Source organism: Pleurodeles waltl, chromosome 1_2 (genome assembly GCF_031143425.1).
Source record: "Pleurodeles waltl isolate 20211129_DDA chromosome 1_2, aPleWal1.hap1.20221129, whole genome shotgun sequence".
NCBI classification, from domain to species: Eukaryota; Metazoa; Chordata; class Amphibia; order Caudata; family Salamandridae; genus Pleurodeles; species Pleurodeles waltl.
In genome coordinates, this window is record NC_090437.1 from 310,657,719 (window position 1) to 310,679,156 (window position 21,438).

The 21,438-nt window shown below is 42.2% G+C and overlaps 1 protein-coding gene across 4 annotated transcripts in view; it reads left to right on the forward strand.

Annotated features, from left to right (window-relative positions):
• PTBP3 (polypyrimidine tract binding protein 3) overlaps positions 1–21,438 on the forward strand; it is a 467,207-nt gene that overhangs the window by 156,247 nt on the left and 289,522 nt on the right. For 3 of the 4 annotated variants that reach the window (XM_069238700.1, XM_069238675.1, XM_069238691.1), the window contains one exon: positions 7,094–7,169. In XM_069238700.1, coding sequence (XP_069094801.1) covers positions 7,094–7,169 — 76 coding nt within the window. Of the gene's footprint in view, positions 1–1,033; positions 1,134–7,093; positions 7,170–21,438 lie in introns of all 4 variants that reach the window. The other variant, XM_069238683.1, reaches the window with a different exon arrangement.

Sequence of the window (21,438 nt, forward strand, 5' to 3'; positions counted from 1 at the left end):
TTTTGTTTTTGCAAAGGTGTTCAAGCAGTGATGCATGCAGGCCTTATTCAAGTCAAAAGAAATCTTATTGAGAATGTGTATATACTGATTTATTCCATTATTGCCTTCATCTCCCTTCATAAAAGAAATCTCGTGGAGTATGCATATATACGGAGTTATTCCATTATTACCTTCATCTCCCCTCATGTTGTTGAAAATTTTCTAGATCGCTCCAGGCTCAATCTGCAACTTGTTAAGCTTAGTTTAGCAACCTCACATGGGTAACGTATCAACTTATCTTGAGTCCATATGTTCTTTCCATTGTTAGTGGGTGACCCAAGTGAAGAGTTTTTGAGCCATCATATCTAGTTTAGGGTCAACAGGCCAGTTTGTGACATGCGGAGCTGCAATTCTTTAATATGAAAATGTATGCATAAAATAGGTATGTAGTCAAAGCTACCAGAAAGCCTCTGTTGTACATTCATGCTTATTAAGTTGATGACATTCTCTGGTTTATAGTACTTTATAACCACAACAATTGCTAGAAACTATTTTTTTGTTGGGTTGGACCCAGTATCTGAATTCCTAAATCAACATAATTGAGTCAGATTGAGTCTCTTATTGTTGGAAGAATGTCCTTGCCCATTCCCTCTGCCAACACTGCAAGCTCATCAAATTTGCATATGTTGCTCAGGAAAATCAATCTATGATTTGAATGCCCTCAGTCAGGATTAATGTAGTTCCAAACGCATCCAAAGACTATTCTTTGACTCACAGAGCCTTTGTACATTCCCTTTAACCAGTAGAATAAAGTGGTGAACTTCATACTTTAACTACAAATTTTATTTTGATCCACATCCTGATTTGTCTTTCAGTTTGTGTGAGATTCTTATTTTTTACACTGGTAATACTGGTTAATTGCCTTGCTGCTGCATTATACTGTGTAAAATATTGATGAGGTAATTCTGTCTGGGACATGGTTGCTCGGTATCATTCTTGAGACACTGGTGTGAAGCTCTGCAAATCTGATATTTAGTAGTTTTTTCCATACTAGGTTTCCTAAAGAAGTTTTGATGTTGCTATGACTTTGGACTTGGGAGTGTCTGAACGGGGCTAATGAGAGTTGACCACCTCTTGGCCAGGAACAAGTATAGGTGAGCTATGTTTCGGGGATCGGGACTATTGTAATTTTACGACTCCATTGTATTTACATTGTGCCACTCCATCAGAAGCATAGTGCAGAATACAATTGAGAGTTTATTCAGAAAAGGGTTTGTTTGTGTTTCAGATCATTCATTGCATTGTCAGTGCTTTAGGTGATGAAACTTGATAAGAACAATGAAGTCTGAGGAAAAACTGAAAATTTAGTATTGTTTCCAGTTGCTTGTGTGAGTGGATAAATGGCACTTTATAGACTTGGCAGTCTTGAAATGCTGCACATCTTTATAATAGTAACTATCAATAACTTTAAAATGTTTATATGGCACTTCCTTATTCCTTTGTTTTTAAAGAACTATATCTGCTGTTCTTCCGAAGTGGACTTTCACACAACAGTTGTTCTTCAAAGGCTTATCTGGACTATTCATTCTTTTTGTGTTTATAAACCTAAGTTGTTGCCTTCCTACTCAACGTAGGGGTATTACTGGAGAGTCCATCTGCTTTCACAAGCTTACATAATTTTCACTGCAAGTAATTCTCTGTACAACTTTGCATCAACATTTTATTGATTTGTTGTAATTCTTAATTATTTGATTTTCAAATATGTAATCACACTAGGCTGCCCTGACCTCAGCTTGAGATGGGCATCCCTTTTGACCAGGCAATCCCTGCATAAGCTCCCATCACCCCCTAGAGACTTAAGGTCAAAGGAAAGGCACCATCCTGTTTCAGCAGCACTCTAAAGATGTGGTGGTGGTGGTGGAGGGGCGGAGGTTCCTTCCTTTCCTCTTGTACATATTTATTTTTATAGGATCTTTTTAATTGAATAAATAGCTGCTCATCACAACAATTGACACAGGTCATGTACAGAATATAGTTCTTGGTGATTTTGGAGAGAACAACAGTTGTTATTGCATCGTAAAATAGGGATGTAACAAATCCCAGCAGTCTGCAACACACAAAACTTTAATTGCCCCTCAACTACATCTTAATGGTAGAACAGTTCTGAGAACCGCTCCATCCCCCTGCCCTTCCCCTGTTTTCAACACAGGTCTCTGTATTTTTTTCCATTTAGACCAGATTTTGTTGTGCTTCTGGGGGCAGCCACCGCTCTGATTACCTGTTCTGTTCACTAGCACCAGTTCAAGTTGTTTTCCCAGACCTGAATCTCTGGAGGCCTCTCTCCACCCCCCCCCATGCTCTTGCTACATCCCTTTTGGCCACTACTGCTGCCAGCATCAGCCACAGTCTCTGATATTGTGTCCACCCTTTTTCACCAGATATGTGAAGTAATAGCCATCTGGCCCCAAGTGGGACAGTGAGGCCCCCGTACGCAGGTCATGATGCAAACCACTTGCCTCCAGAAATGCTTTATGACTGGGCAGCTCCATAGGGAATGGAAACATTATCCCACCATGCCACACCGCCTTCTACATAAAACAGACTCGCTGTGGCCCATGTGGTGCAGAAGAGATCTGGAGTAATATGATCTGTGAAGAATTTAAAGTTGTATTAGGCAAAATTGAGCACGGATCGCCACCTCCCTAGGGCTCTGAAGGGCTTCCTGCCAGCCCTCCTCTTCCTCCTCTGTTGCACCCAGGTCACCTTCCCATGCCTCTCTGGGAGATTGTGAGGGACCAGGGGAGTTATTCATTAATTTCCTATAGGTCAGGGAGACTGCCTTCTCAGGCATTGGGTCTAATAATAGCTGGTCTTCTAAAGGAGATGACTTTGGAAGCTGGTCGCCCACATGTATATGCCCTTTGAGCATGTGGCCCAACTGGATATACTGAAAACAGACTGACGTCCCCATTGCATATTTCCTGAAAGTCTTCGAAAGAAATCAGTGCCCCGTTCCTCCAAATGTCCCCCCCCAAATTGTCAATGCCTATTAAACCCCATCGACAAAATCCCTGCAGATTGTGGAGTTCACTGAATTGGTCGCTAGACCAGAGTGGAGTCACACTTGTTTCCCATCCCAAGAATTTGGTGGCCTCCCTCCATGTTTTCACTGTTGCCTGCGTATGGAACAGAAGCTGGATCTCCCGCCTCCTAGCACGGAGAGGTGCCCTTCATCTCCCATGGCCGCCCGGTCAACCCTATAGGCAGGTTCCTTCCTGTCAGCAAATACTCATTCTTTGACTGGGACAAGCTGGGCTGCCCAATAGTATGCTTGGATGTCTGGAGCCGCTAGACCCCTTTCAAACACCCCTTTTTGGAGCTTCACAAGGGATATGTGGGGACTGCCCTCATCCCAAAGAGTGCACAATTCACTTTGAACCTTAGGAAAAAAGGCTGGGGGCACTTTCAGTGGTGTGTTAAGTACATACAGGAGGCGGGGAAGGGACATCATTTTAAAGAGGGGGGGCCTGACCCATCAAAGAAAGCTGGAACTTTCTCGAATGCGAAACATCTTCACAGAGGCAATCTAATTGGAGGAATTCCTCAGAAAGAACCTTTATCCACAGAGTCCTTGTTGCATAAATTCCCAAATAAGGGAATCCCTCCGCAGCCAGTGGAGCCACACATCTCTCAGGCAGGATCAGTTTGCCTCCTGTTAAAAGGAAAACAAAACTCTTGATTTCTCCCAGTTTATTTGTTATCCAGAATATGCTCTGAATAGATTTAAAATCTGTAACAATTTCTGCTGAGTGGCGGGGTTTAGTAACATAGAGGAGGACATCGTCTGCATACAGGGATAGTCTAGTCTCCAACCATCCCCCTTCTGGAATACCCAATATAAGGGTCCTGCCGCACCCAGGTGGCCAGAGGCTGTAATGCAAGGGCAAACAACCACAGGGACAAAGGGCATCACTGTTTTGTTCCCATGTGGAGGGCAAAGGAGTGGGATGTCACCCGTTGACTCTTACTCTCGCTCGTGGGCCACTGTATAACCATTGGTCCACTCACAGAATTGAGGGCCAAAGCCCAATCTGGTTAGGACTGCACGGTGGAATGGCCATTTTCACATTGTGCGATAGAACCGCTTCCTATGCCTCCGGGGCTTTGGTGTACCCTATGGTATCCTGCCTACTGACCTCATCTCTTATCCCAGCCACCCAGTTCCTGCCCCTGTCCCTTTTTTCCAACCAGGCCAACAGCTTGTTCGCTTTGTCCCCCACTTTATATAAGCGCCTCTGTATGTCCAGAGCACGAGTTATCGCCTTATTGTCTGCTAGATCCCTCAGCTCCTGTTGCTTGAGTAACAATTTGACATTGGTGTGGATCCACCGGGCCCCCTGATACGGTTTCTAATTTTCTTTTAAGGATGTCTGTCTCAATTGCCTCACACTGAAGACTCTGCTCCTTTCTCAACCCCCACCTCCCAAACAGCTCTTGAGCCTGCCCTCAGATGGCCGTCATGAAGGCCTCCCAGAGTACACCAGCCAGAGTCACCATTCCCAGGTTGTCAGAAGTATCAGTCAGCTCTTGCTTATCTTTTCCGGAAACCTTTCTCCTTTAAGTACCATAGGCCTCTGGGAAGCAGCCCAGCGTCTCTTATTGAGCTTAACAACGTGGCCACCACCTGGGAGTGGTCCGATATGCCTTGCACCAGGTTTGTTGCCTCGTGAAAGTGGCCACTCACTGAGTGATATATAAACAGGTAGTCGAGACGTGATAAGCTACTAAAAGCCCCAGATACAAACGTAAATTGCCTCTTGTGGGTTGTGTGCCCTCACGGGTCTATCAGGCCAAATGATTCTGCAAAAGCCCTCAGACTGCTGGTGCCGCCACCCTCCCTGGCGTAAGTCATCCTGTCCATTACTGGGTTTGTGGTAACATTCATGTGTTTGCTCCCACCCTCCCACCCCCAGTATGAGGTTGCCAGTGGGTAATTTGAGTATTAGGGCCTCAGGCACCGGTAAGGTATCTGAATGCAGCTTTGGAGGCACATATACAGAGCAAAGATGTAGAGTCTGGCCATTCCAAGTGCCGTCCCAGTGGATCCGTCCACACAGGACCTAGGACGAAAGGTGTAGCTTTCTTGAGTAAGATGACCACTCCCTTAGAATTGGAGGTGAATAAGGCATGTGCCATCAGAGTGTAACCCATTCGATCTAAAGTCCTATGCCGGTTGCCCTTTAGATGAGTCTCTTGTATAAGAACCAAGGCTGGTGCATGTCTGCGCAGGAACTGTAGGACCAATGTTTGTTTAATTTTATTGCCCATATTTCCTGTTTTTGATCTTCCTTTCTGCTGGAAGATCGTCTACTTCCCTGTGTAACAGTTTCTCTAATATTCTGTGGAAGTCCCAACCCCTTCATGTTTCCACCCTCTGTATTCCATTTCTTCATCTTGTGCCTCATCCCAACCTGATTCTGTATGATTCTGATCTCTGCTGGATGGGTTGTCTCTTTATGGCTGTCCCTCCTCTCTGGCTGCCTCTGTCCCACTCTTCCTCTTAGACAGAATATCTGCATACCCACGCTGGCTGTCTCCCCATATCTGTGTCTCACTCTCCCAAACCCACCCAAATTATCCACCACCTATTGCTATGTTTGCTTCTCATTGACTGCCACCACATCAGCCTATGGAATTGTCTCTTCTGGTTTCTTTGACATACATGAGCAAACATATGGAGCAAACACCCCCACTCCCCCAAAAAACTAGATTTTCTCTTGGGTTTCTCCCCTTGAACTCTTTTGTTTTGTCTGTCATTGTTCTTTGTCGGTCTCTCTTTTTCTTCCTAACCCCTTTTCTTTGTTGGTCTACATTGGGCAGGGAATGGGTAAGACATTAAGTTGTCATACTAATGTGGGTCTCTTTTTGTTAATCTTGAGCTACAAGACTTCACAGCCTAGACCACTGGATAGTCTCACCAACCCTATGTGATGTTGCACATGCCACAGACAGTTCCAACCCTGTTTCTCCTTCGTGCATTGGTTATGCTTTCTGAAAATGGACAGTGACCCCCCCCCCCCCATCATTGTGTGTACTAAAGGAGGCAGGGTGATGGAGAATTGAGAGGGCCTAAAAACCTGGGTTATATTTCTGTAACGCATCATAACCGTTTCTACATGAACGTTGTTTCTTCTGGCAGCATTTTAAAACATGTTTTTACAAAAGGTTTTTGCAGCATATGACTGCTAAAATTTTGGATTTATATAAATATCTCCCTGCAAATGTTTTTCCAGTTACTTTTTATTGGTTTTATATTATCATATATACATACGATATAATCAGTTGTATTGTGGTCATTCTTTATATGTTGTGTTTTTTGCATCTTATTAGTAATCCAATTACTACTGTTTATGTTTCTCCTTCATAGTTTTCACAGGAATTGTAATAAAATCAATAGATTTCTTATGTCGATTTGCATGGTATCAAGCACGTACTCCCAAATATGCTATGATTGGAGTTGGAATAGTGAAGTAACTTAGAAACCGATTTTAGAATTTGGTGTACACAGTACTCCATCACAAATGTAATAGATTACCCTTTCCCCAAAACCCTTGGTGTTCCCACTTAATTTAGAAACTGACAGACCTTAAGCATTCTGTTGAAAGAGCCAAATGAGGCTCCATCTACTGAATACTTCTTCCGATGAGTAGGGGCTGTCTGAGGAAGGACGTTACACCACCCAACCTATGCACGGTGTAATGTATTTTTCTTTTTTTATTGTCCATCACTACCAGGAGAAACCTGGTAATGAGGGACAGAAAAAAAATAAGATAATGTTAAATAGTGGCTGTTTAGGAAAAAACAAATCTTCTTTCCATAAATCTGTGTTTTGTTTCTACAAATGTAGAGAACAGCGGTGTAGAATGCCCGTATTCTAAACATGCTTTGCTCCATTTTTCTTTTTTCTTCTAAGCAAGTTCATAGTTAAATCATAGAGAACAACACCCTTAATTGCAGGCATTCCTAACAATACAGCTGTCTTAAAGAAAATGTTATTGCTTATTTTTCTTTTCCAGATTAATTGTACTAATGTTTGCCCTGTTTTATTTTTCAGCGGGGATCTGACGAGCTTCTTTCTTCTGGTTTCGCTAACGGGCCCTTTACCATGAGCAATTCTACTCCTGCTACAGGTACAGTGTGAACAAATATTTGAGGTTCCTTTTGCTGAGCTTTGCTACCCTTCTGCAAGCACATGCTTTGCCCGTGTCATTTTCTACTTCGATTTGCTTTTGGATTTGTTGCCAAATATTGTGGACATTGGTGCTAATCATTGATTTATGTTAGTATTATTTAAAAGATCCAGTACGTATCCGGTGTCACTGTCTTGTAACCAAGCACAGCTTAAGTGAGCAATCCGCCTGATTTTTTCGAGGGCCAATTCACATTCTTTGTTGTCAGAATCCGGCATTGTGGCAGTTTGCCTGCACATAAGGCATTTGATCAACAGTGGAAAACTCAATTTGATGGCATTTCTGTATGAACATGGCTAGTTGCAGGTGGTTTAGGTGTATTCCTGGATCAATCCATCTATAACGTCTGGTAAACCTGCTGAGACTCGTAAGTTTGAGGTTTAACCAACAATTTGCTGGTAGGTTTTTAATTCTTCCCCAGAAAATACTTTCACTTTGGCTTCTGTCAAGGCCTGGATAAAATGTTTTTCTAAGGTAGAAAAGGGATGGTAGGGTCCCCATTTTTTTCTCTACTGGAATGTAAGATACAAATGTCCTTTTGTGTTAAATTTCCATTGAAAATGTACACCTGTTTCACAATATGGAAATAGTAAACTTTTGAGTACTCAAAAGTACAACTGATGCAGAGATGCCCGGAAATACTCCTGAAATTATCTCAGATTTTCATAAAAGACAGGAATGTACTCCAAATACCGATGTAACCCAACAGGAATGTACTTCATACTCTTCTTTAAGGACATTTGGTGATTCGGGCCCTATGTTTTGGAGGTTTACATTTTCACATGTTCCACTAACCTGTACACCTCAATGTGGGCTTGTGGGAAAGTTTGACTAAGCATTTACTGTGCAACAACAGTTACATGTAGATATTATGTCCCACTCCAAACACGTCTTCGATGTTGATGATCCACTGCTGGTGCCCTGTATAATGAAGCATTATGCGTGCGGTGCTCAAAACCAAAAATCACTAGACTATGATTTTTGAAAGAATGTGAAATCAGCTGAACTGGAAAACGGCCCCTATTGCTTTGAGAACATTGTGAACTCTCTCTGTTCACAAAAGCAAGCGGCTGGAGTGTAAACCGCTAGTCGACAGAATCATTTTATGTGAAACGAACTGATGTCTTTGTCATTGGGCCTGGAATTGGATACATATGTTGGTTTTGTGGTAAATGTGGGAGGTTTTCATCACATTATCTCAGGTGATCTGCGGAGGATGTGGGTAACAATGTGCATTTCTGCATAGAACTTTAATTGCTTACTCTTGTGCCTAGTAAAGAAGACAGACATCAAGTGGTCCGATCTACCAAAACAGTGCTAAAATGTCTCAGCGAGGGGTCAAATAAAATTGTGTTGGCGCTCGTCTGGTAATTCGGCACTGCAAGACGGAACCATTGAGGAACCTTAGATGATGGAGGACTTCAGTGCCCTTTGAACTTTATTGTATTTAATATATCTTAAAAAAGGACTTGCATTCACTTCTTATTGGCCTGTGTGCCTGCAGGTTTGCTTTCCTCCGTTTCTATTGGTTGTAGCCCGTTCTCCTTTGTGTTTCTCTTATCGGTTTCCCGTGGCCTACCTACTCATTCCCATCTGCTTTGGTTGCTGATACTTTTGTTCTATTGGCTAATACTGCATGCAGTTTACTGTTTACATGCTCTTATCTTTCCCTGACTGCATGTTTTTTGGCTGCATGCATCTAGAGCAGATATCCTCAAAGTACGGCCCCTGGGCCTCATGCGGCCCCTCTGACCTTTACATGCGGTCCCTGGGGCAAACAGGAGCACTGGGCAGCTGTTTGCTCGACTCCGCACTAACAAATATTAAATACACACACAATCATTTATTTCAAACTTAATTGGTGTAACTAGGGACTCCTGCTCTTAACTTTAGAAACGCCTTCATTTTTAAAGACATCTTGCAGCATAAGTGTAAAACTAAGACATTCTCGTCAAAATTAATTAAGTGTATTTAGTTAACATGCAGAACACCTTAGTACAATTTATTTTATCAGTGCATTGAGATGTATTCATTTTAAAGTGATAGTTTTCAAACATAAATTTGGAAACATTAATTATTTCCCTTACCCTGAGAACACCATCAATAGTAAATTAAAGAGGCAAGTCACTTGGTATGTGCACTTTATTGGTGGCCTGGGTTCCTATCATGCATAAACAACATTATAGTTTATTAAATCAAACATAGAAGCAGGTTTTTGTCCAGCACACGCCATGAATCATGTATTTTGAGGTCCTCTTAAATGTGATAATGCAGAAAAAGGAGGGAAAGTGACACCAAACAATTGCCTAGGATCACAAAATTTGGCAAAGTGGGTAAGCCAGGATTAATTCAAGGTTTTCTGTTTTCCCATTGTTTATTTCCCCCACTAGATGTATATCCTTTGCTTCCCCTACACCTACCTTGCCACCAATCCCCCTAGTAACCCCACGCGACCGCCACCGCCACCGCCCTGGCATCAATGCGGCCCCCAGGCATGTCACAGACCAAACTTTTTGGCCCCTGGGAAAATGTTTGCGAGTACCCATGATCTAGAGCGTGCCTGTTTCTTTTGTTGTTTGTCTCGTCCTGTATAAACGTATTTATTTAACAGTCTTATGTCGTTTTACGGAAAACGCATATTATTAAATATTGTTGTGGCAGCAGCACGCATTTTATCCGTTTAAAAAAAAAAAACACAAAAAAAACCTATTTTCGACCTTCGATGCCTTTGAACTAACTACTTTCAGTGTTTTTGCTGTTATGCATTCCTTGAATTATTGTTGTGACAGCAGCACACATTTTATGTGTTTTTTCCAACTACTTAAGCCTCCGATACCTTTGAACGACTTTTATTGTTTCATTGTTCTATTACGCATCCACTGAATTATTGTTGTGACAGCAACACGCATTTTATGCTTGTTTGCGGTCTGCATCTTCAGCTTTTTTTCAATACATTTCTCCTTCTGATGCCTTAAAACTAATTTAGTTTTGCCTGTATTTAACATTCTTGTCTATCATGCCTTCCAACTACTTATGTCATTTTATGGAACATACATTTTGTTAAATATTGGCCTGGTAGCAGCACGTATCTTATACATGTTTTTGTAACTATTTTGCCTCTGATGCCTTTGAACTACTTTCATCGTTTTTGCTATTACGCATTCTTTGAATTACTGTTGTGGCATCAGCACACATTTTATGCATGTTTTTGTAACTATTTATGCTTCCGATGCCTTTAAACTGCTTTTCTTGTTTTTGCTATTACGCATTCTGTGAATTATTGTTGTGGCAGCAACACACATATTATGCTTGTATGTTGCCTGTATTATTATTTTTTTTAATTTTTATTTTTTTTAATTGGTCTGGTGTACAGTTTTACTTTAACAAACCATGTGGTGCTACTTCGGAAGCGGCCAAATATATTGTTGTCCGTACTACGTGACGTTTCTTTATATTGTGGTTGAAAAACCTGTTACAGTGTAAATGTAAATATAATCCATGCTTGCTATTAAAAACTTTCCTAGATCTCGACTTTGAGACATGCTAAATATAGGGTGCTACAAATTGAAATATGTATAAATACTCAGTTGACTGATTTATAATGGAATTTTAAGTGAGGTGACTAACGGGACAAACACTTTTACAGTGCGGCCAAAACAGATAAAGTCCATGTTTAAAAGGGCTTTTTGACTAACCTGCGGTCTAACGAGCCCAATAATGCCACGGTGCGTACACGAACAAACCACTCACTCATCACAAGAGCTAGCAAGCAGCCCACTCCCCCTGCGCGCATTGAAATGTGTTATAATCCGATACGTTTTTTTTTTTTTTTAATTTGACCTCCACCCTTGTTGGAAATGGCCCTTTTTTTAGGGTTATCCCCATTTTTAGGGTCGATCGCCCAAGCGCTCTGTCCCTGTTGTAATCTCTCTTTGAGCTTTTAACGCTCATGTCACACCTGTCACTTTCATTGGCTCGTGGGCTTGCCTTTTTAAAATCCGCTTGATTTCATTAGTAAAAGGCATGCATAAATCATGCCTCCTCAAGTGCACCGGCCAACTACTGAAAACATACGAGGCACCATGTTTTCAGCATGGTTTCCGGGCTACTTCATCTTTTTTATTTTCCATGCAGCACAATCTTGCTGGGTTTTACATGGGGTGCTCGTTTTTTTCATTTTGAATTTCAGTGTGATCACACTGTGTTTTACTTAGCACGATTGCGCTCGTTTTTTTCTTTTAATTTGTGTGGCAAGGAAAGTATGGTTAGGAGTTTACAACGCTAATAGCTCTAACTCGAGCAAATGCGAGACCCGTTGATTTTCAAATGCTTGTTCTGATCTGTCTTTGCTGTTTTTAGGACTCTGGGCACTTTACCACTGCTGGCCAGTGCTAAGCTGCAAGTGATCTCCATCTAAATTGGATTGGTGATTGGTTTATCTACGATTAACATTTAATTTACTGGTTAGTCTTTAGTAAAGTGTGCCCAGGGCCTGCAGATCAAATATTACTAGTGGGCCTGCAGCACATGAGTAGCCCTGTAACCTGTCTCAGACCTGCCGCTCCATGTCTGTGTGCAGTTTTGTACTGCCAGTTCGACCTGGCAAGTGTACCCACTTGCCACGCCCAAACCTTTCCTTTTACTACATGTAGGTCACCCCTATAGTAGGCCCAAATCAGCCCCATGGGCAGAATGAAGTGTATTTAAAATGTAGGACATGTAGTAGTCTGTTTTACAAGTCCCGATAGTGAAATACTGCTAAATTCGTTTTTCACTATTGTAAGGCCTATCTCTCCCATAGAGTAACATGGGGACTGCCTTGAAATATCTTAAGTGCAGTTTCCCATTGAGAGCAGATATATAGCAATTAGGCTTGGGGGTCTCTGAACTCACAATTTTAAAATGCATCCTTTGGTGAAGTTTCTTTTTAGAGTCTTAAGTTTGAAAATGCACTTTTAGAAAATCAGTATTTTCTTGCTTAACCATTCTGTGCCTGGCTTTGAAATACACATCTGGGTCGGACTGACAGTTAGGCTGTTTCTGAATTCACTCTAGATAGTCACACAAAGGTATCTGAGATGTGCCCTGCATATCCTGATGAGTTTTCCTGGGCTAGAGTGGCGGAGGATCAGACACTTTCACCTGAATCCAGCTGTGTCGGTCCTTACAAAAAGCAGTCGCCAACCCCCTAGAGCAGTGATACTCCAAGCCCACTTCACCTCTACGTGTGGCCCCTCCTGGTGAATCGCAGCACTGGTTGCTGATAACTTGCTAAGCACTAATAATCAGAAAAACAATGTTAAAGAAACAGGCAAGCATTTGTTTGCAGGTTATCTGAATTTATGAAGTAAGATGGTATTCCACACCACTTAAATTTAGGAACACCTATATTTTTAAAGACATTATAATAAATGTGTAAATAGAGGATTACATTTTTCTTTTTAAAGCGTATTTCATTAACATGCTGAAGTGTTTTAGTATACTACTGCATTGAGATGTATTTTTTAAGAGATTAGTTTTCAAACATGAGTTTAGAAGCATTCATACTTCCCACCCTGACAACAATGCCAATAGTGCGCTAAGAGGAAAATCAGTTGTAATTTGCACCTAGGCATAGATTGATAATATATGTGAATAACATAATCAAACACAGGAAAAGGTTTTGTACAGTACGCATTCAGAACAAATGTATTTCGAGGTCCTCTTATATGTCATAATGATGAAAAAGAAGCAAAGTGAAAAAAATTGGCTAGGATCACACAGTTTGATCAAGGAGAAAGCAGAGAGTGATCCGAGGTTTTATGGGTTCACATTGCGGAATTGAGCCACTAGATGTACATGCTTTGCGTCCCCTATGACCACCTTACACAATCCCTGACCCACCAGGGCCCCCTGCTAGCATCAGTGCGGCCCTCGGTCACACAACAGACCATACTTTGTGACCCCTGGGCAAATGTTTGTGAGTACCCATCCCCTAGAGTGTGTCTAGGGCCAGGACAGGGAGAGTTAGGGTCTTGTGCACGGCAAAGACTTTCCTTTGGAGTTTGCCTACTTCAAAGGCAGAAATGAGTATAATGACTGGGCTGCTGACCCCACAACTTCAGACCACTTCTGGACTGAGGACATTCTGCCAGGAAGAAGAGCTGGATGCTGTAGGAGGAACTGCCAATCTGCCTGTTTCTGTGCTGACCTACACTTGCTGCTTCTGTCCTGGGAGTGAAAGGACTTGACTTTGCTTTCTACATCCTGCTTTCCAAGGTTCTCCAAGGGCTTGAACTGAGCTTGCCTCTTATTAAGCCTCAGGGACATCAGATACTTCATTTGCCAGTGCCTGGGCTTTTCTGCTGAGAGTCTTTACTTGCTAAGTGGTGCCAAATGCAGACCCTGGCCCTTAATTGTGGAAGCTGGTAACCTGAGTGAAAATCCACACACGAGGTCTGATGCGGCTGTCTCGCGGCTGAAAAATCAACGCATCGCCTGCTTCAGCCCAAATCCATCATTGCTGTGCGCCTAGATTTTCCACGCATCATCCCTGTGCATAGTTTTCTTCGACGTTGGTCCACAACCAGGAATCGACGCATTGGTAGTCCGATGGGAAAAGAATCCATGCATCGCCAGCTGGGCGGGCAAAGAATCCATGCTTCGCCAACCAAGTGGGAAATGAATTCAATCGATGCAACGCTTAATTTTTTGACGCATCACCTCCTTTGCGGCCCGTGTCATCTTTGTTTTGACGCATCAACTGTACTGTGGGTTATAAAGATACAACCACTGATTATTATTTTTTTTCTTTTTTTCAGGATTAAGACTTTTTTTAATCTTTAAAAAGTGATCTGTTTGCTTGTGTATGTTTGATTTTTGTCATTTTGGTCTTGTTTTACTTCAATAAATATTTGCAATTTTTCTAAACTGGTGTTCTTCTGTGTATTTCCCTTACCCTGACCAGAGTGAGGGTCCCTACTTGGACAGGGTGTAATCTGACTGCCAACTCGAGACCCCATTTCTAAAACCTAATATCCCCACTTTATAATACCACCTGTAACAGCATAGTATCTTGACTCTCTCAATGAACAGCTCATAACGCTTTAACGGAGTTTCAGTAATTTATATTGCTCAACTACCCACAAAACTACAGATTACAACAAACAAAAATAATAATAATCACATGGGCAGAACCTAACGCATTTACTAATGCTTATTTCTATGCCTGTGACTGCCTATGGAGATGTGGTCACTTGTAAATTAACGATGTTGTCAATTGTTTAGAGAAGTCCTCATTTTAAAACAGAAACGCATATACTGTAATTGCCTAACTGCAGCAATTGTTAATTCGTTTTTTTCCAGGCGGTTATTAGCCCCAATATGTTTTGATGCGTTTTGCTTTAATGCTTTTATCAGCCTATGGTATGCCTCAAAATGCTGAGGGAGAAAAAGATAGCTGGAAAAGGAAATACAGGAGAGAAAACCGATAAAGGGAGTGAGGAAGGAGCTTTTTGGTTGGAGCAGTCGTCGCAAAAGAGCTAGGATCTCCCCTGAAACAATGGTAGTATGTTGAAGGCGCTGACTGTAAGCGACTGACCGGTAGGAGTGGAGGCAGCTGCAAAATAAGGAGAGCGGGAGAAGGAGGTGGTAAGATGTTGGTGGTAAGGAATCCAGATACTATAGAGTTACAAAAGCATGTTAGACCTATATGAGAACCTTCTAATCATATGCCTGACTGAAATAACAGCATTTGCTGTTTGTTGCTACTCTAAGTGTTTCTTTTTGTCCTCAGTGAATATTGGGGCAAAAAAGTTGCATTGATCAAGAGCTGCAAGTGCAAGCCAGAGAGAGCTCCTTGGAGAAAGGAGGCTGCAACCGATACTGTACCGGAGGTCATGGGTAGTTAAACATTTGTGTTTTTTCTGACATACAGGAGGAACCTGGTTTGCATATTTTTTATGCTGCTGATTGCCAGCTGAATTGGTACCGAGGAACCAGGAACAAACCTGTAGGAAAGGTAAACTGAGTGGCAGCCAAGAAATAAAAACTTTTTTGAACTCAATATAGCTTACACATCTGTCGCTGTTTGTCGACTACCTTACTCTCCAAGACACCTCAGCGATAGCCGTGATCCCAACTCCACTTACATCCGTAGTTCACAGTCGTAGATGAGCCACTTAGGTGCAAAATACGACTGCACTGCTCAGAATATTTTGTTTCGCTGGTGCGTTAAGGCAGCGTTATTCCAACAGTCAGAACTGTGCTTTTTTTTATTTTATTTTTTATTTTAAACAGCCGTTTTTATCACTGACATTTTTTTCTCCAATGTGTAGTGACTAATGACTTTCGAGATGCCCACAGTTCCTTGCTCTTGCAACTGCTACAACCTGCATACAGAGCATCACCGCTAACCCCTGGAGGTAAGAATGAAAGCGAGGCAGGAAAGCACACTGGATGATGCTTATTTAACTAAGGACAATTAATTTACGCAGGAGTTTGCACTCCCCCGTTTTAAGTTTATTAGGCTTTTGGAAAAGATTTCTTAAGCAAAAACAAACACGTGCAGTTCATCAGAGCAATGACACGTTTTTTTCTCAGTCGATATCCAATATATATTCATATCACAACTGATATCAACAACAATCCATTATTGCCACCATACCTACTTCAAACATTTGATCTATTTAATTTACTTAGTTTTACTAGCAGTACCTATTCCTATCTCGGAATTAATTATTCATTATCAATTGTCAATCAATTGTGCCTAGAGGATCTGTAAGTAAACTTAACATCTCGGACAATCCCATTGTATCTCTGGTCACTTTCTCATCTGTGAGAGTAGCTTTAAAATGTAGCTCCTCGGCCACTGCCCATTCAGGTAAGTCTCTTTTCCAACTTTTATATGTAGGTGGTCGGTCATTTTTCCAATGCATAGCAATTCTATGTTGGGCCAAAGCAGTAGCCATCATCAAAAACTTTGTTTTCATCATCTTATTATTATTATTTTTTTTTTAACGGGGTGTATGCTCAAAAGACAGTTTCTTGGATTTTTCCGGTACAGTGCCACTAACTGTTCTTAAAGCATTTGCCACTTTATTCACAAATGTTGTGATATGTGAATGTACCACATGTGTAAAATTTGCCATTTGCTCCCTACAACTAGCAGAGGTGGAATTAATATCCAGATATACTTTCGTTTTTGCGGAGGGAGGTATGTTCTATGTAGGTAGTGGAATTTTTAGTTTAAAGCAGATTTGTGGATATTTTTTGTAACTCGTTCGCAGGCCTTTACCCATTCTTTCTGATGAACACATCGAACCTCAGATTCCTCGCCTTCTGTATTTCTACAGGCGCCAGACTGAGCCTGGAAGGTTTTTGTGATTAATTCCTTGTGTGTCAGTATGTAGCATTATGTTGTTCTGAGTCATATCTTTCCAGCTTCAGATATGATGTTGGGGCCCTCTTTCTTTGTCCCCCTGCGTGCTGATGTCAGTTCTTTTCTGCACCTCCTGATGTGGATCCAGAAAAAACTCTTACATCTCATAGACTTAAATACTACTTCTCAATTTTTTTCCTGTGGGCAGTGGGTATGTTCACTCCTAAAGCGAAAAGATTCTACCCATGTAAGGACTGCACAAGTAGATTTGGTGACAGACCCTCACAAGGTCTTTTTTTGGTGTCTGTGCTTAAAGCACGATTTGGCATCGTGTGACAAAGGCAGCAAGATGAACCCGAAGGCCATCTGGTAGAAGTGTAGGGTGCATATGTGCTCTCGGTCCAGACACCAAGCTTGTGAGCGCTTTTGATTGAAATCGAAGTCTTCAAGTAAGTCTTAAAAGGCAAAAGAACCCAGGTCTAAATACGGCTCTCCTACATTCTGCCACCCCTGCCATTGAGTTGCTTGATGCCCGGGGTGCCTCCAGGATGCAAATCACAGAACCGATTCAAACGCTCCTCCCTATCCAACCTGACTTTCCCTGACCCTGCAGCAATACCGCAGCAAATAGCAGAATTCAGTGAGGCTATGGGCTTCGTTTTAGGTACCTGTCTGGATCCCTCTGGCATTCCTTTGGGCCCTAAAGATCCAGGGCGGCCTTCAGTTGTTTCACCATAGGCAGATCTGTCCCAAATGCCCCTTGACCGAGGTCAGCCCCAGCTTCGAGCTTGGCGCTGACACCTTTTACAGTTCCACAGCCCACACCACACCCCCAAAAGTTGATAATAGCACTGACGCCAAAGGGTAATAAATAATCCTAACTGATTCTGAAGCAAACCTGTAGCAACTTTATACATGCCACACTAACGTCCCATAAGCCCCCACACTCTGACCCTGAATCACTCCCACAACTATTTCACGTTTGTGGGGATGATGACACTAATACACCATGTGATAACTTCTTTTTACACCTCCAAGATGCCAGTAGCTTGGACACCTTAACTGACACTGGGCTTCACTCGCCTTTGCCTAATGTGGATATAGAAGAAGCTGCTTCCTTTGGCCTTGTCATTTGGAGAGCAGAAGACCTTTTTATGTCTGTCTGATCAGCCATCCCTTCTCAAATCACCTCTTGTGATGCATTTTTTTTTCTGAAAGGGAAGATTCTCGAGTCTTACCCTCTGCCCCCAAAAAAACTCTTTGCATGGTGCGCAGTGGGATCTGAACTTTGTTCTTACATTCCTGATGTGTGCCCGATTTGAACTTATGCATATTTGTTATCTACGATTATTCACACTGAAAACAATGTTCCTTATAGGACTAACCCTCATCTTTGCAGTGCTGTGCCCTATAAGCATCCACCAGATCAATTTCCTATATTGAAGGTCTTTTATCAGTCTGCTTGGTGCCCTCTTTCTATGGCTATCCATCAGTATATCCATCAACACACTGTTAAATATCACCACCCTAGACAATCATGCGCTCCATTTATAAGGAGGGCTTTGACAAACGTTTTTCAAAATATAACATAATCTATGTTAGGGGCATAGACATTTACTAGGCAGAGGTCTATTGCAGCGTCCATGCGGCATGTGGAACTTTCTTGTGGGACAGTTACAAGCCCTAGGTGGTGGAAGAGTGTCTGCATTCCCTCAGATTAACACACCTCTGGAATATGTTTAGTAGTTAGTAGCTTACAGCTGCCATCTCCATTTCTTATTCAGTTTGACTTATTCTCCTGTGAGATGTCTCTTGCAAACATACAACTGAGTCCTTGTATTGTTTTACCTAAGGAAAAAACTCACTAATTTTTTTTTAATATAATCATTCAACCCCTTCACATTCCAGGTAATTATTGTCCTATTCTGTCTCATCATAGTGGGTTAAAATCATCAATATGTTAGGTCTCTGAGCGTTCCCCGCTATATGCCTGTGTGGTCTGTGTACTCAGTTCTACTCTGACTCACTGAACACCACCCCAAGCACATCGTACTTCACCGTACGTATTGCAAAACTCACCAATACAAGTAATAACGGATCAGTATGGCAATTTAGAGGCACAGCCTTAAAAGAAATTAACACTTCCAACCGCCTACCAGTTACTATGATCCACAAGATAATTGCTGAACCACCCAACCAGTATCCACCAGAGCTAATTTTGGTTAATAGAGACTCGATGTCCATCACTCCCCTGATGTTAAGCCCTCAAACTTGTCGTCTACAGTAACTCAAAACAAACCTTAAGTCCAACAGGTAAATATATTATTGTACCAGTGTGAACAACCGCTGTAACATCTGCTCCCTCCACCAGAGGCAAAGCCAGCGAACAACCTTACAACCACCGATATTGGGAATTATATCAAGTAAGTGAGACTGTATCTTTTGTACTATATTATGACACTGCTTCTCATATCGCCAACCTTTGTTAAAAGTTTCATCTGCCCACTAAATGCAGTTGAAAGGATGAAAAAGCAAATTATTCATATCGCCAGAATCTCAGTGAAGTTAGTATCGGCTCTTAAAATTGTTTGTTTCCAGTCATCCGTTTCATTTGCCACCCCTCAATTAGTGTACATCAGGGTTCTCCTGTAACCATATATAATCATGTTTGAAACCAGGGAACCTCTTCAGTACACCAGTACTTGATCTTGCCTGGCCATGCCCCTCATCCATCCCATTTTAGAATTTCAGTGTAAGCCACAAAAATACTCAACCACATATCTCATTTTATATGTGAGTCACCAGCACATATAAATAAAATGTACTCTTGTGGCATCATGTCCAACATAGTTCCACCTTAAATGTGCAAACAGTAGTCATGATTACGCAAGATGCTACAATTACCAGGGCACAGAGCCTGTACAATCTAAAGAAGTCTAAATTGTGGTAGCAGCACTTCCATTGAATGATGAGAAGTGTGCCCCTCTCATTTGGTAGAAAGGTTAATGGGCCAGGTGTTCCTGTCACTGTTCCAGATTTTAAAAAGTCATACTTTAAAAACAGTACCTTGTGAAGTAGAAGCTTTGACCATATTAGGTTGTTAAAAACGGTTCGGAACACACGTCTTAATGCTACAAACAGATTGTATCAACAGTCTGCAATTTAGCGTTGTACCTGTCACTATTATCTCTTTTCACTCTTGATCGGTGCTCTGTGGACATAATTTTGGCTCCTTGAAGAAAATATTACCCTACTGACAAGCGTCAATGACCCAGTGATGTGACGTTCGTAATAGAATGTGTTCTTTGCCCAGGGGGCCTTATCAGCCTTGCCTGGCCTCTCAAGGTGGCCACAGTTGTCCTTATGTAGCATGCACAATTATTTTGGTAAGTGGTGGAACTATCATCACTGATGAAACACAGGCAAAGCTCCAGCGGTCACTACGCCGCACCGCCTATGAAGCTGAAGAATGTGGTAGCTTCTCCAAAATCCTCTGCATGTCCGAGGAAGTAGCTAGGACATCCACCAGCAAAAATGCTGCATTAAGCTCAGTAAGTATTGGAAAAAACAGAAAATCAATCCAGGAGCAGCCTCACTGTGCTCCTCCTGGACTTTCAGAACTCTTTGCCAGTGTACGTCTGGACGAGAAACACAAATCATGTGTGTCTTAATGGTGGTAAGTAGATTTATTGTCCGAAGAACATGGGTACAACAAAGGAGAGCAGTGTCTTTAGTAAGACCTTCCAATAGACGTCAACATCTTTCTAGTACCCCACCCAACATTCCACTAACCATCCTTCCATATTTTACACTTGCCTCCAACATTTTTTACCCACGTCTGTCTGACACCCACCTGCGTGTGCCAGCAGCCTGATACTATGGTACCACAATCTAACCCGTTTTCTGCCTCCCTACTGCCAGTCCATTGCTTTTTGTAGTTTTTTTTTTCTATTTTCCACACTCGCCTCAAGACAGAAAGTCAGCCTATCCTTCCGACAACTTGTTTTGGTGCCCTTGAAGTACCATATAGCTCTTTAGTGTAAGAAGAAATCAGAGGATAGTATTGGAACAGAACCCATCTTTCTTTCGAATACCAAAGGAGTTTACACTCACTAGAAGTCCCTTACCACCTCCATCCTGTAGTGCACTTGGAGGGCACCTTTAATGATTGTGAATACGCTGGGTTGAGTGCGAAGGAAATATTTTCTTCCACAGGGGAGGCTGCACCCTAACAGTTGACTTGACGGGTCTGAGCATCCTCGTCGCCAGATCCGCGGGGCAAGGCTGCACCTGTTACAGCACACCAAGGGCCAGATGTAGGAAGGTTCCCTTTTGCGAGTTGCAAATTGCGAGTCCCAGCGACTCGCAATTTGCAACTCGCAAAAGGGAATGCAGAAAGGTGTCTCAGAAACCTTCTGTGACTCGCTATGGGGTCGCAAAGACCCACCTCATAAATATTTGAGGTGGGTCGCAGTTTGTGACCCCATAGCGAGTCTAGGCACTCACGGGGATGGTGGCCTGCTGGAGACAGCAGACCACCATGTCCGTGACTGCTTTTAAATAAAGCTGTTTTTTTTTCTCTTTGCAGCCCATTTTCCTTAAAGGAAAACGGGCTGCAAATAGAAAAAATACCGAAACCTTTTTGTTTCGGTTTTTTTCAGAGTAGGCAGTGGTCCATAGGACCACTGCCTGCTCTGAAAAAATAATTTTGTGAGCATTCACAAAGGGGAAGGGGTCCCATGGGGACCCCTTCCCGTTTGCGAATGAGTTCCATCCACTTCAAGTGGATGGTAACTGCGAGTTGATTTGCGACCGCTTTCGCGGTCACAGATCAACTCTACATCGCGGTGC